General features: G+C 38.1%; 1 protein-coding gene across 4 annotated transcripts in view; it reads left to right on the top strand.

Moving 5' to 3' along the window:
- samd4a (sterile alpha motif domain containing 4A) overlaps positions 1-14,450 on the top strand; it is a 218,623-nt gene extending 204,173 nt beyond the window's left edge. For all 4 annotated transcript variants that reach the window (XM_070879186.1, XM_070879185.1, XM_070879188.1 and 1 more), the window contains 2 exons: positions 4,124-4,207; positions 12,560-14,450. In XM_070879186.1, the coding sequence (XP_070735287.1) occupies positions 4,124-4,207; positions 12,560-12,588 (113 nt within the window). In that variant the 3' untranslated portion in view covers positions 12,589-14,450. The remainder of the gene's footprint in view (positions 1-4,123; positions 4,208-12,559) is intronic.
- The last annotated feature ends 331 nt before the right edge of the window (positions 14,451-14,781 follow it).

The following is a 14,781-nucleotide window of genomic DNA, read 5'->3' as shown; positions in this document are numbered from 1 at the left end:
AACCTGTCTAACCCTGTCAGAATTTTAAATGTTTCTATGAGGTCCCCTCTCATTCTTCTGAACTCCAGTGAATACAAGCCCAGTTGATCCAGTCTTTCTTGATAGGTCAGTCCCGCCATCCCGGGAATCAGTCTGGTGAACCTTCGCTGCACTTCCTCAATAGCAAGAATGTCCTTCCTCAGGTTAGGAGTCCAAAACTGTACACAATACTCCAGGTGTGGCCTCACCAAGGCCCTGTACAACTGCAGTAACACCTCCCTGCCCCTGTACTCAAATCCCCTTGCTATGAAGGCCAACATGCCATTTGCTTTCTTAACCGCCTGCTGCACCTGCATGCCAACCTTCAATGACTGATGTACCATGACACCCAGGTCTCTTTGCACCTCCCCTTTTCCTAATCTGTCACCATTCAGATAATAGTCTGCCTCTCTGTTTTTACCACCAAAGTGGATAACCTCACATTTATCCACATTATACTTCATCTGCCATGCATTTGCCCACTCACCTAACCTATCCAAGTCGCTCTGCAGCCTCACAGCATCCTCCTCGCAGCTCACACTGCCACCCAACTTGGTGTCATCCGCAAATTTGGAGATACTACATTTAATCCCCTCATCTAAATCATTAATGTACAGTGTAAACAGCTGGGGCCCCAGCACAGAACCTTGCGGTACCCCACTAGTCACTGCCTGCCATTCTGAAAAGTACCCATTTACTCCTACTCTTTGCTTCCTGTCTGACAACCAGTTCTCAATCCATGTCAGCACACTACCCCCAATCCCATGTGCTCTAACTTTGCACATCAATCTCTTGTGTGGGACCTTGTCGAACGCCTTCTGAAAGTCCAAATATACCACATCAACTGGTTCTCCCTTGTCCACTCTACTGGAAACATCCTCAAAAAATTCCAGAAGATTTGTCAAGCATGATTTCCCTTTCACAAATCCATGCTGACTTGGACCTATCATGTCACCTCTTTCCAAATGCACTGCTATGACATCCTTAATAATTGATTCCATCATTTTACCCACTACCGATGTCAGGCTGACCGGTCTATAATTCCCTGTTTTCTCTCTCCCTCCTTTTTTAAAAAGTGGGGTTACATTGGCTACCCTCCACTCTATAGGAACTGATCCAGAGTCAATGGAATGTTGGAAAATGACTGTCAATGCATCCACTATTTCCAAGGCCACCTCCTTAAGTACTCTGGGATGCAGTCCATCAGGCCCTGGGGATTTATCGGCCTTCAATCCCATCAATTTCCCCAACACAATTTCCCGGCTAATAAGGATTTCCCTCAGTTCCTCCTCCTTATTAGACCCCCCGACCCCTTTTATAACCGGAAGGTTGTTTGTGTCCTCCTTCGTGAATACCGAACCAAAGTACTTGTTCAATTGGTCCGCCATTTCTTTGTTCCCCGTTATGACTTCCCCTGATTCTGACTGCAGGGGAGCTACGTTTGTCTTTACTAACCTTTTTCTCTTTACATATCTATAGAAAGTTTTGCAATCCGTCTTAATGTTCCCTGCAAGCTTCTTCTCATACTCCATTTTCCCTGCCCTAATCAAACCCCTTGTCCTCCTCTGCTGAGTTCTAAATTTCTCCCAGTCCCCAGGTTCGCTGCTATTTCTGGCCAATTTGTATGCCACTTCCTTGGCTTTAATACTATCCCTGATTTCCCTTGATAGCCACGGTTGAGCCACCTTCCCCTTTTTTTTTTATGCCAGACAGGAATGTACAATTGTTGTAGTTCATCCATGCGGTCTCTAAATGTCTGCCATTGCCCATCCACAGTCAATCCCTTAAGTATCATTCGCCAATCCATCCCAGCCAATTCACGCCTCATACCTTCAAAGTTACCCTTCTTTAAGTTCTGGACCATGGTCTCTGAATTAACTGTTTCATTCTCCATCCTAATGCAGAATTCCACCATATTATGGTCACTCTTCCCCAAGGGGCCTCGCACAACGAGATTGCTAATTAATCCTCTCTCATTACATAACACCCAGTCTAAGATTAATTTTAAGAAGCAGAAAATTTAAGACGTGAACAACGAGGAAATTACCTGTGGGCATAAAAGGGGCTACAGAAGAATCAGGAGGCGGCTGAAGGATGAGAACATAAAGTGGTGGGATTATTCCACTAGTAGTTTGGGGTCCCTTTCTTATGTGCCTCCCACTCCAACAAGCCTGTTGAAACCCTGCTCCCCCAATACTTTCAGATCTGAAAAATCCTCTCTTACTAGAATTTTGCTCTTAAAGGCCCCAAACACCCCTTCACCTGGACCCCAAGCTGCTCTGTGCTCAGAAGTCCCTAGACTGTATTCCCACTGCTCTCTGCTACCACAAACACCTCAATGCACCCAATATTCCTTTATAATACCCTCCGATCCCAGGATATCACTCTGTGATCCCAGGACCTTCCACCAGTGTTCCTAAAGCCTCACTCTACAGTGTTCTCATAGTACTGAGCCTGTTTCTCCACACCCCACCCCCCCCCCCCCAACCCCAATAGCAATGATTTCAAACTCTGACCCCCCCCCCCCCCCACCCTGCAAAATATTGCTAGATCCTGATACCCATTCCATCCCATCCCAGGCCTTCTTTCCAAACATGTGTGCCTGCTAATACTACTTGGTACTATTAGAACCTTCAGCTCACTGATGAACATCACGGATCATCTGTTAGTGTATTGTAATGCTAAAAGAAATCTGAAATATTATTACAGCATAAAAGAATTTGTAAAGCATTGAGGGATGGGTTAAAGCCAAGTTTTAATAAGTGCAGCTAATTCTTTGGACACGAAATTTCTAATGTGATTTCCCTTTATGATACGTTTATCATAATTCATTGTTTTTTCTTTTTCTTTTGGATTGGATATTATCCTGAGCATCAGTTGCTTCTTATTTCCAATCTAAATAGTAGTACAGTATATCAATCCTCGGTGGTGATGTCATGTCCCTCCCCATGGCAACAAAATGGCTGCAGGTCAGAGAATGCAATGTATGCTGCATTACAGGACACTACTAAAATGCTACTAAAATTTTAAAGTACCAGATTATGATGAATCATCAATCGATGTTTAGCTCGTAGCATACTTAATGCTTGCTTTTCTTTTGAAGGGTGGTCGCTATTGCTATTGAAAGAAAATTAATTTTATAACAGTAAATGTTATATCCGGAACTCAATACATGCTGACCTTTTATTTTATCTATTTACACAATTTTCAAAATAATTGTAGTTGAATAACTCATTCCTTGTACATTTTACTTCCTCTTAAAAAGAATTAAGTAGGACAGACCTAGAAACTAAAACCAGTCTGAGCCTTAATTGTTCTGAGATTGCATTAAGTTAATTTTTAGCCCAATCCATTCCAGTGAAACCTTTGACTGATAAAGAATTTTGACCACCACATGCACCCTACATTTTGACAAAGCCATTGGATATTGTAATGTTGTCTAACAATCTTTTTAAGTGACTTTCTGGACTTGAAAATTTTGATGTCTTTTATGATTAATTAAATTTTGAGCCAATTTTATTCTTTGTCATGGGACTAGTAAAAGGTCATCAGAACCTTGAACACAAATCAAACTTTTCCACTCTATTTGGGACCAGTCAGAATATATGCCAGGCTCCTTATACTCACGGACATTAGTCTTAATCAGCTCCTCTTCCCTTCCTGGGAAAAAAAATAGCTGTGTTCTTGTGCAAGGTCAGATTGTAGGTCAACTTTTCACTAACAGTGAAACATGTTTGTTTTATTGTATGTGCTCATTGGGGTGAGGGAGGATTTTTTTGGAACTTTAATGTCCAGTAACTGCTTAAAGTATCCAAGTAACATGTAAAGCAGGATTCCTGAATGTTTCAATGCCATTTTCCATTCTTCATACTCTTTTAGCCTACCTGAATTACATTTTACGAAGCAGCCGTACTAGCCATCCAAGGAAAGGAAAATTTGATTCTGAATTGCCTTTTTGAAAATTAATGGTGCAATTTTCAGATGTCAAAAAATACTTTAATAGTTTGACACTTGTGAATTTTTTGTTAGATGTCCAGTTTCACAATGATATTTCTTGTCTACTATATATCTTTGAATCCTAACAGATGGGCAATTTGCTTTTCAGAGTTCCAAGTGCCAGTGACAGAACCTGATATAAACAACAGACTGGAATCATTGTGTCTCAGTATGACTGAACATGCCCTGGGTGGTAAGTGTAAAAGATGAAAACAGAATGTAATACAAGCATACCCAAAAACCAAATGAAGCGTCTGTACAATTAGAATATTTCAGAATAGCTTTACATGTAAAAGAACAATATCCTTTTAATTGGTCAGCCTTGGTGAACCAGGTTTACGGTAAAAGAGGCCTTTTAGTGGTGGAATAGTTTAGCAACCTGTAAAGTTTCTTTTTTTTTCTCGTAAATGAATGGATAATGTGAATCTGAGATTTATAGCTTATGATTTATGATTATCATTCTCCACCTGCAGCGATTAAGTCAGATTTCAGTGAATGTATCACTACATGACTGCTGCAGGAGGTATGATGAGTGTTGATGTTTTTATTCTAATACCTGCCTCTGACATAAATCCTATAAAGCAGGATCCTTGATTATCAATAATTTGCCTCAACCTGAAAATACGTCCCAGATGTATCGATCCATTTTCCATTCCTCACACTCTGGTTGCTGAACTATTCCCCTACTAAAAAAGCCCTTTTACCATCAAAATTAAATTGAATTCCTTCATCAACTGCTTAATATGTATAGAAATGTAGATGTTTACAGCACTAGAGGCCATTCATATCTATGTTGGCTCTTCGCTAGAACAGTCAACAATTAATCCTGATGCCCCACTCTCTTCCATAGTTCTGCATCTTACTCTCCTTCAAAAATTTATCCAATTTTCCCTTAAAAATACTATGATATTCCGTGGTAAGCATCCCATGCTCCAAAAACAATCGCATAAAGAAATTCTGGCCCATTTCCTCACTCTTAAAATTGATACCCCAACTAGAGGAATTTAGTTTATTATTAGTTTATTCCTTATTCACTATCAAAATCCTTCATTTTTTTTTAAAAAACCTCTATTAAACCTTTTGTGCTTCAGTGGAAATAGTCCCAGTATCTTACCTTCTCATAACTATATGGTTTCCTAGCCCTGGCATCCTGGTGAATATATGGCTTTAATATCCTTTCTATAATCGGGTACCCAAAACTGCATACAATACTGTAACTGGCTTAACCAGTGGTTTTTTTTACAAATGTATCATTACTTAATGCTCCTATTTCTAAAATCCAAAAATACTGTTGGCCTTTTTTATGGCTTGATCTACTCACACTTTCAGGGAGTTGGATATTTATGGTCTCGCTCCATCCACATCCTCCAGTGTCTTTCCATTGAGTGCATACTCCCACTCCTTGTTTTTCATCCCAAAATGTATTATCTTACAGTTTTACACATTAAATTAAATCTTCCACCCATTTCATGTGCCCATTTCATTAACCTATCTGTGTCTTCCTGATGTACTTTGTGCTCTTCCTCACGGTTTTCCAAAGCACCCTCCTTGTGTCATCAGCAAATTTTATGATCATTTATTTATATACCACTTCAACCCCCCTTCAATCCAAGAAGTGCCCATTTACCCTAATTCTTTGTTTCTCATTCATCAACCAACTTTCTATCCATGTTGTTACACTTCTTCTTGTACCATGTATCTTAATCTTTGTAAACCTCTTCTCAGACACCTTATTGAATGTCTTCTGAAAATACATCCATACATGTACTGCATTCTATTTACTTATCTAATTAGTCACTTAAAAAAAAATCTATTTGTCAAATGTGACTTGCCTTCAACACATTTCTTTTGGCTGTCCTTGATAAGCTATGCATTTCTAAATGCTCACTTAATTTATCTTGAATTATCGATGTTCTAACAGTGAAATGGATGCATAATGGTATAGATTTAATGCTGTAATCTCATTTTAAATTCATATGTTCAGTTAAATTTCACTTGGGGTAGGCTGAGAACTTCATTGGTTTAGGACATAATCTGATCCCTTGCTGAGATTACTAGTAATCCATTATTTTTCTTGAACAGCAATGGTTGATCTAAATTAATGGATGACTAATAAACACAGTTTCTAATGTACATAATTAAAATGCACCATTATTCTCATTATTTTCACTGGTTATTTTTGCATGCTGCAAGGTGACTTTTATACGCACAAGTTCTGTAGCATAATTCTGTATACTGCAACATAAATAATACACAAGGAAAAAAAATTGTATTTACATTTTTAATGGTGCTTAAATACTATAACCTTATGTTTTTTTTTAAATTGCTCCATAAATCAAGTGTCTCTTGTATACAGGTATATTGATTGAAAATGCATGTTGATCCAGAATTCAAGGATTGATCTGGTCAGACAAACAGTACTTTCTGTGTCTGAGTTGTTTTTTGATAAGAATTCCCCGACTATTGACGTACAACTTTTCTTAGCAGTTTTGTTTTTGATTTCATTAATGAAGTGGAAAACTGAACGTACTACTTATAATTAAACCTGTATATCCACAACGAAGTCTCTGTTAAAGCCATTTATTAATAATATTTTTGGAAAAGTCAGCCAGTAGTGTGGTGTGGTTTGGTATGCAGGACTGCTGTCCATATGTTAAACTCCAGAGGTCTAACAAAATGAACTGTGTCTGTGTGCCATCTGCTTTGCATGTCTCTTAAATAGCTTATTAGTATAGCAAAACCTTGAGGCATTTCCTTAAACATCATTTTCCCAGCAAAGTACACAGTGTTGGATTGACTTATGGTAAGGTTTTATTTGCAGTCAGCTAGTTTTAGTTCAAATGCAATGAAAGCCTCTCCAGCTTGCCATCAACTGAACAGTAAGTTTTATATTTATTTGGTAGGCAAAAGTTAAGATTTTTTTGCTGAAATAAAAGTCAGCCTGCTTTTGTTCCAGCAAAATAATTAAAAATTCTAAATCTTTATAGATCAAAGATTGAATCCTTATGAATTTAAGCCTTCACTCTGTTTCAGTTACTTGATATCTGAATTGCCAGAGCTAAAGCCTACAGCTTTTCAGCATTTCTAAAGACTGCTTGTATAGAATTGATTTTTAAATTATACATAAATTAAATTAGTAATTTATGTGGTTTATCAAGTTCTATAAATGTTGCCATCAGTTATTTATTTCAAAATTCTATTTTTTTTAAAACAAAGCTCCTCTCAAATATTGTGGCAATTACAGGGTTAATCCACAATTGTTCTGTGCTTATTTAGAAAGTAACACCCAGTGCTGGCAAAAATAAGTTTATACTACAGGCAGAACGTCCCGAAACCAGAAACCTTGGATTGAAGCCATTCCGATTTTCGGGTTTTTCCGGATTTCGGAGAAGAAATCAGACATCCCGATGCCGGGAACCCCTGGGCCGAGTCTCGGGTATTTCTGGATTTCGGAGAAGAAATCCGAGGAGGGTACATGAGTCAGGTGGGCGTTGGCTTGGGTCTCACATGGGTTGGGGTCACAGGGCATTCCAAAAGACTCGGAATCAGGTCTGTACGTATTCTGTATTTGCGCCGTTTATTAAAAAAGAAAATGTCTAGTTTTCGGAACACATTTCTGGATTCCAGACGACTCTTTGCTTTCCATGCGCCATTTAAAGAAAAAAGTCCAGTTTTTTGGAACAGATTTCCAGATTCCGGATGCTGACTCCTGTGATCTGCCCAATATCCGGTTTTCAGACAATTATGGTTTTTAGAACTCCAGATTTCGGGCGTTCTACTGTAGTTAATACTATTTTCGATATAATAAAAGCCCATCATCAACTGTGTTTTGTTTGTATTTGCAATTAACCATCTCATACCATGTACAAATGTTGACCATTTTCATTTAAAAAGCAAATGTAATGTCTGATCTATAAAAGTTCTGACATGGAGCTATTACAAATATTGCCCTAATTTATCCAATGGAAATAAATTGCATGCTAATGCATCTCCAGATTAAAATGTTATGCCAATTTGAAAATATATATATATTTTTTTAAAAACCTTATTCAAACCTTCAAATGCCCTTAAATGAATAGGTGATAGTGTATTGAGGTACCATGGCACTCGGGGGAAAAAATTCATTATCATCGTACCACTTCATGACAAAGACTGATGGGAAATATAATATTTAAAATGTAGAGGGAAATCTGGATATTTTAAGCACACTTTCATTTTCTCCTATGAAGAAAACAGACTCTGGCAATTGAATTTACTTTAACTTGTATTATTATTGTTTGATAGTATAGGCCAAATAAATCACAGCTTGAGGTTCTGCTTATAAGCTAGTTTTCAGTCAAGGAAGATGGGGGCTGTATGTTTATATAACCACTCCTCTTGGCCAAACCACTCCTAGCATAGAGTGAAACTGTAGCTGCTTGAATGGTGGACTGAATTTGTATATATAACCAATCAAGGAGCAGACTAGCATTGATCTGAGTATGTTTACCTTTAATGATTCTTCTTGATCTTTATATATCATGCAGATAAGAGCTGATTTCAAGTGAGATATCAAGATCTTAGTAAGAATTTTGCAATTCAAATTGGAGAGGGGAGAAACTCATTATCCTTTCTGTTTTGAGTGTACAGAAATCATGGTCATAAGTTTATTATGGAGCATTAGGTTGGGTATCCCCAGTAGAATGGAGGAATGTAAAAGCAAATCTCTTATTTAAAAAAAAAATACTGTGAACCCATCAGGGTCAGGAGCTTTGTCTGCCAGAGGGAAATGTAATAATCTTTGAATTTTTCATTGTCTCCTTCTGTATCACTAAACCTCCATTTCCAGCTCCTTCATCTTGTTTTGCAGATTGAATATGAAATTAAGTTTGTCCACCTGCATTCTATATCCACCTCATCTAAGAAATTATTCTTCAAATGTTTAAATTCTTGGTGTTTAGTGATCCATACTTTTTGACCACATGAGGGAGAACTTTACAAAGTGTGGGAAAGGGAGGTTGGATAAGTTCAAAGCACAAAGATGCATAAAGGGATAGATACCTTTGTCTGTTGTCCCAGTTAGGTAGGCTACCTATTCCAGAATATGAGGAGAGTGATTTTATTCAATGAGGGACTAATGCTCATGTTCAAAAAATAATTTAGCTGATTTCCTATTTAGAAGTTCAATATTTGTCAATTTAAAATCACTAACATTACAATTGCCCCAGTGTTTGTATATAGTAATTCCGATTATGAATTGTGCTTGTATATACATATTCCACTTTTAAGCATTTTGTGAAGTATGTCATGTTGTGTATGTACATTATTTCTACATGTGAGTTTACTGTATAGATGCCCATGATCCTCTTGGTTACTAGTCTACCCCTTTATCGCTGTATAGCTTTTAGAAGTCAAACCAGACTGTGCTGCTCTTTTCATGTCAGCAGATTAATACAGGTCGACATGAGAACATAAGAAATAGGAGCAGGAGTAGGCTATTTGGCCCCCTCGCGCCTGTTTCACCATTCAATAAGATCATGGCTGATCTGATCTTGGCCTCAACTCCACTTCCCTGCCCGCTCCCCATAACCCTTGACTCCCTTATCGTTCACAAATCTGTCTATCTCCACCTTAAATCTATTCAATGACACAGCCTCCACAGCTCTCTGGGGTAGAGAATTCCAAAGATTCACGACCCTCTGAGAGAAGAAATTCCTCCTCATCTCTGTTTTAAATGGGCAACCTCTTCTTCTGAAACTATGCCCCCTAGTTCTAGATTCTAAGGGAAACATCCTCTCTGCATCGATCCTGTCAAGCCCCCTCAGAATCTTGTGTTTCAATAAGATCACCTCTCATTCTTCTAAACTCCAATGAGTATAGGCCCAACCTGCTCAATCTTTAAGACAACCCCTTCATCTAAGGAATCAACCTCCGTGAACCTTCTCTGAACCGCCTCCAATGTAAGTATAGAAACATAGAAACATAGAAAATAGGTGCAGGAGCAGGCCATTCAGCCCTTCTAGCCTGCACCGCCATTCAACGAGTTCATGGCTGAACATGAAACTTCAGTACCCACTTCCTGCTTTCACGCCATACCCCTTGATCCCCCGAGTAGTAAGGACTTCATCTAACTCCCTTTTGAATATATTTAGTGAATTGGCCTCAACTACTTCCTGTGGTAGAGAATTCCACAGGTTCACCACTCTCTGGGTGAAGAAGTTTCTCCTTATCTCGGTCCTAAATGGCTTACCCCTTATCCTTAGACTGTGACCCCTGGTTCTGGACTTCCCCAACATTGGGAACATTCTTCCTGCATCCAACCTGTCCAAACCCGTCAGAATTTTAAACGTTTCTATGAGGTCCCCTCTCACTCTTCTGAACTCCAGTGAATACAAGCCCAGTTGATTCAGTCTTTCTTGATAGGTCAGTCCCACCATCCCGGGAATCAGTCTGGTGAATCTTCGCTGCACTCCCTCAACAGCAAGTATGTCCTTCCTCAAGTTAGGAGACCAAAACTGTACACAATACTCCAGGTGTGGCCTCACCAAGGCCCTGTACAACTGTAGCAACACCTCCCTGCCCCTGTACTCAAATCCCCTCGCTATGAAGGCCAACATGCCATTTGCTTTCTTAACCGCCTGCTGTACCTGCATGCCAACCTTCAATGACTGATGTACCATGACACCCAGGTCTCGTTGCACCTTCCCTTTTCCTAATCTGTCACCATTCAGATAATAGTCTGTCTCTCTGTTTTTACCACCAAAGTGGATAACCTCACATTTATCCACATTATACTTCATCTGCCACGCATTTGCCCACTCACCTAACCTATCCAAGTCACTCTGTAGCCTCATAGCATCCTCCTCGCAGCTCACACTGCCACCCAACTTAGTGTCATCCGCAAATTTGGAGATACTACATTTAATCCCCTCGTCTAAATCATATCGTATATCCCTTCTTAAATAAGGAGACCAAAACTTTACGCAGTATTCCAGGTGTGGTCTCACCAACGTTATACTCCATCCCCCTTGCAATAAAGGCCAACATTCCATTTGCCTTTCTAATTACTTGTGTACCTGCATGATTACTTTTTGTGTTTCATGTACAAGGACCCTAGAACCCTCTGTACTGCAGCATTTTGTAATCCTTTCCCATTTAAATAATGATTTGCTTTTTTATTTTTCCTACCAAAGTGGATAACCTCACATTTTCCCACATTAACCCCATCTGCCAAATGTTGCCAAATAATGAGTGACTTGGAGTGGTTGCCTTTTGGTACAAGCACTTCCAGTCCAGCCTTTCACCCAACATATTCTTGTATTCTGCTAAAATGCAAAATCACTGCTTCCATAAGTAAATTGTATTTTTATGATTTTTGAAGCCAAATTATGTTTGCACTGTTTTCAAACCCTGAAAATAGTGATATTTCAATCACTACTCCTAAATGAAATTCACTTAGCCAATCTATTATCCCTTTGCAGATTCTATGCATCCTCTTCACAGCTTGCTTTCCCACCTATCTTTGTATCATCAGCAAATTTGGCTAAATTGCACTCTGTTCCTTCATCCAAGTCATTAATATAGATTGTAAACAGTTGAGTCCCCAGCACTGATCCCTGTGGCACCCACTAGTTACAGTTTGCCAACCTGAAAATGACTCATTCTTCCCGACTCTGTTTTTTGTTAGTTAACCAATCCTCTATCCATGCTAATATATTACCCCCAACCCCGTGAGTTTTTAAATCTTGTGCAGTAACCTTTTATGTGGCCCCTTAACGAATGCCTTCTAGAAATCCAAATACACTACATCAACTGGTTACCCTTTATCCACCCTGCTTGTTACAGCCTCAAAGAACTCCAGCAAATTTGTCAATCATGATTTCCCTTTCATAAAACCATGTTGACTCTGCCTGACAGTATTATGATTTTCTAAACATCCTGCTACTACTTCCTTAATTATGGATTCCAGCAATTTCCCCAATGACAGATGTTAGGCTAACTGGTCTATAGTTAACTGGACTAACTTTTTTTTTCCAGAGTTTGTAATTAATACCAAATGTTAATACTGAAATGCTGATATTGTTGCTAAAGAAATTTTATGAAGAAAGTGATCCCAGTTGTGTTTTTATTTTTAAGTAAATTTGTCACTCTTTTGGGAACATTTAAAACAAATACTAACTTACCTGTAAATTTGAAGTTTCACATTGTAAAGCTGCAGGATCATACAATATTTATTTAAGAAACAATCATTTAAAATAATGAGTGACTTGAAGTGGTCGCCTTTTGGTACAAGCACTTCCAGTCCAGCCTTTCACCCAACACATTCTTGTATTCTGCTAAAATGCAAAATCACTGTTTCCATAAGTAAATTATATTTTTGATCTTGAAGCCAAATTATGTTTGCACTGTTTCCAAACCCTGAAAATAGTGATATTTCAGTCACTACTCCTAAATGAAAATTGTCTTGTGTAGCTTTAAATAACAATATTAGATTGTACAATGAAGTTTTGCTGCATATAATCCATTAATAATACTAAAGAGTAATGACTTTGCTTTCAACTTTCAGATGGCGTTGACCGAACCTCTACTATCTAGAAGGTTAAATTACACCATTGGTGCTGGTTCTGAACCACAAAGGTAGCTGCAGGTTCAGACCACAGTTCACAAGTTCCAGTCCCGTGCCCTGGACAGGGTCAACTGATGTCTTGTGTCATGTTTCTGCAAGCTGTAATGAACATATTTTATTTTTGCGCAAGAGTCTGGATTGTTACTGTGTCATCAAAACCTGAAGTATTGTCAGGCTAAACGAAAGTAATTCTGTCCATGAAAAGGATTTTGCAGTGAAGCAACCTTGGATGCCTAATATAGAAGGGTCATAATTAATGTAAGCAGAGCAGTCAGTGTAGGTATGACAAATGAATGGGGAGACCTTTTGTAGTGACAAAGGAAGAGGTGAACTTGAAGCAACACAACTGGTTGATTACATTTCTGTATTTAGAAACTGTATTTAAAAAAAATCTGTAAACTTGTACTACAAATGTGTGACCAAAAGAAACACAGGATGACATACAAGATGTATCTGATTAGGGTCATTAAACTCTTCTCAGAATTGAAGTACTATTGTCATGATGGGGAATCTGAAATGAGTGATTTAAGTGTAACTAAAATAAATTTACATATTGTTTACATAAACATAAAGGGTACATAAACATTTTCAGGTATGCCATTGTTATTTGTATTGCCATTGTTAAAGCATTTTATTTGTTTTCCTTCTGCAATAGCAGCAGGTTTGCTTTTTTGATTAGCAGCAAAGCTATGCTTCTAGGAAATACTTGGTCATTTTAAAATAAATTGTAAATGTAAGTACTAGTCCTAAATAGGTACCGATGTTTAAAATGATGAAATGAGAGAGGGGGGGTTCTGGAATGTTGTTGAATGCAGGAGACTTGTGTGATATGGTAAGAGTTAAAGTTAATCAGCCTTGCAATTTGTTTAACTGTCGGTGAGTATGCTGTTTGCTCTTGTTTTGCTTTAGATTCCCCCCCCCCCGCCATATCCCAAAAAAGGCCTAACATTTACAGTTAAAGCAGAGTTGGTACAGTACACTAGTTGTCCAATCCTGAATATTTTCTTCCTGCTCTTTTCCGCCAACCACATACCCAAAGTAAGTGTTCAAAATTCTGCAATCTAGAGCTTCAGCATCAGAGAGAGTGAGAGAGAGTGAGAGAGAGTGAGAGTCGAACTTGACAATTCGTACAATATAAGGAAAAGGCAAGTGCTGAAAAACAACAGAAAGAAATGGGATGAGTTTGAATACACATGGATATAGTATTGTCGGAAAGGGAGTCAGATATGCAGTATTATAGATGAAATTGGTGAAAGAAAAGTGTTAAACTATATACACAAACAATGCATTTATGTTTATACAGTGAATACAACTTCAGAAAAGGTAATGTGACTACATTCACGTTAACATACATCCTGTTTAACGAGAGTCCTAAAGTATTTACAAATCAGAATTGATATTTATTCCTCCACTGATTTATAGATGCAGAGGTTATCTATTAATTAGATGTATTATTTTAGATATGTTATGTATTAACTTGCTATGGCTGGTAACCATGAGTATGTCTCAAAATATTAACATCCATTTAGTTAATTTTTTAATATTGCTTATTTCTATTGACAAGGTATAGGTTAAATATTTACATATCGACAAAAAAGTTTGTTTTGCTAAGAAGTGCTGTCTAGTGAATTAATTTTAACACGTGGCTTCTGTCTTGAGAACACTGATGCCATTCTCTGTTCTTCTGTTGAGTCCTGTATTGACTGCAGGTGTAGAGCTTAATTAATACTATCCTATGTAAAATGAATTATTTATGAAATGATGATTGCATGCATATAAGGCTGTGAAGTCAAATATCTAGAAATAAAGCGGCAGTGCCTTTCCTTTTGTATCTTCCACCTACCCCAAATGTTAACTGTTTTATACAGAGCAAGGTAGCACCACCAATTCAAAAACAAAGGTGATAAGACATATTCTTGATATTTATAGTTTGTTTTTGTTTTGTTAAATGTTGTGCACACAGAATATCGCTGCAAGTCCAGCACAAAGCCTGGCCTAGTTACTGTTTTGAATATGTTTGAAGTGCTTAACTTCTTGTGGACATTGAAAAACTTAGTTGAAGAGCCACACAAAACACTTATCCTACTGTAGTGAGCTGTGCCAGAAATGGAGGTTTTCTGTAATTTCTGCCAGGTTGCTGTGATGCCTTTAAGAGATTATGG

This window comes from Pristiophorus japonicus, chromosome 4 (genome assembly GCF_044704955.1).
Source record: "Pristiophorus japonicus isolate sPriJap1 chromosome 4, sPriJap1.hap1, whole genome shotgun sequence".
Classification (NCBI taxonomy): domain Eukaryota; kingdom Metazoa; phylum Chordata; class Chondrichthyes; family Pristiophoridae; genus Pristiophorus; species Pristiophorus japonicus.
This window is presented reverse-complemented; position numbering and strand designations above follow the sequence as displayed.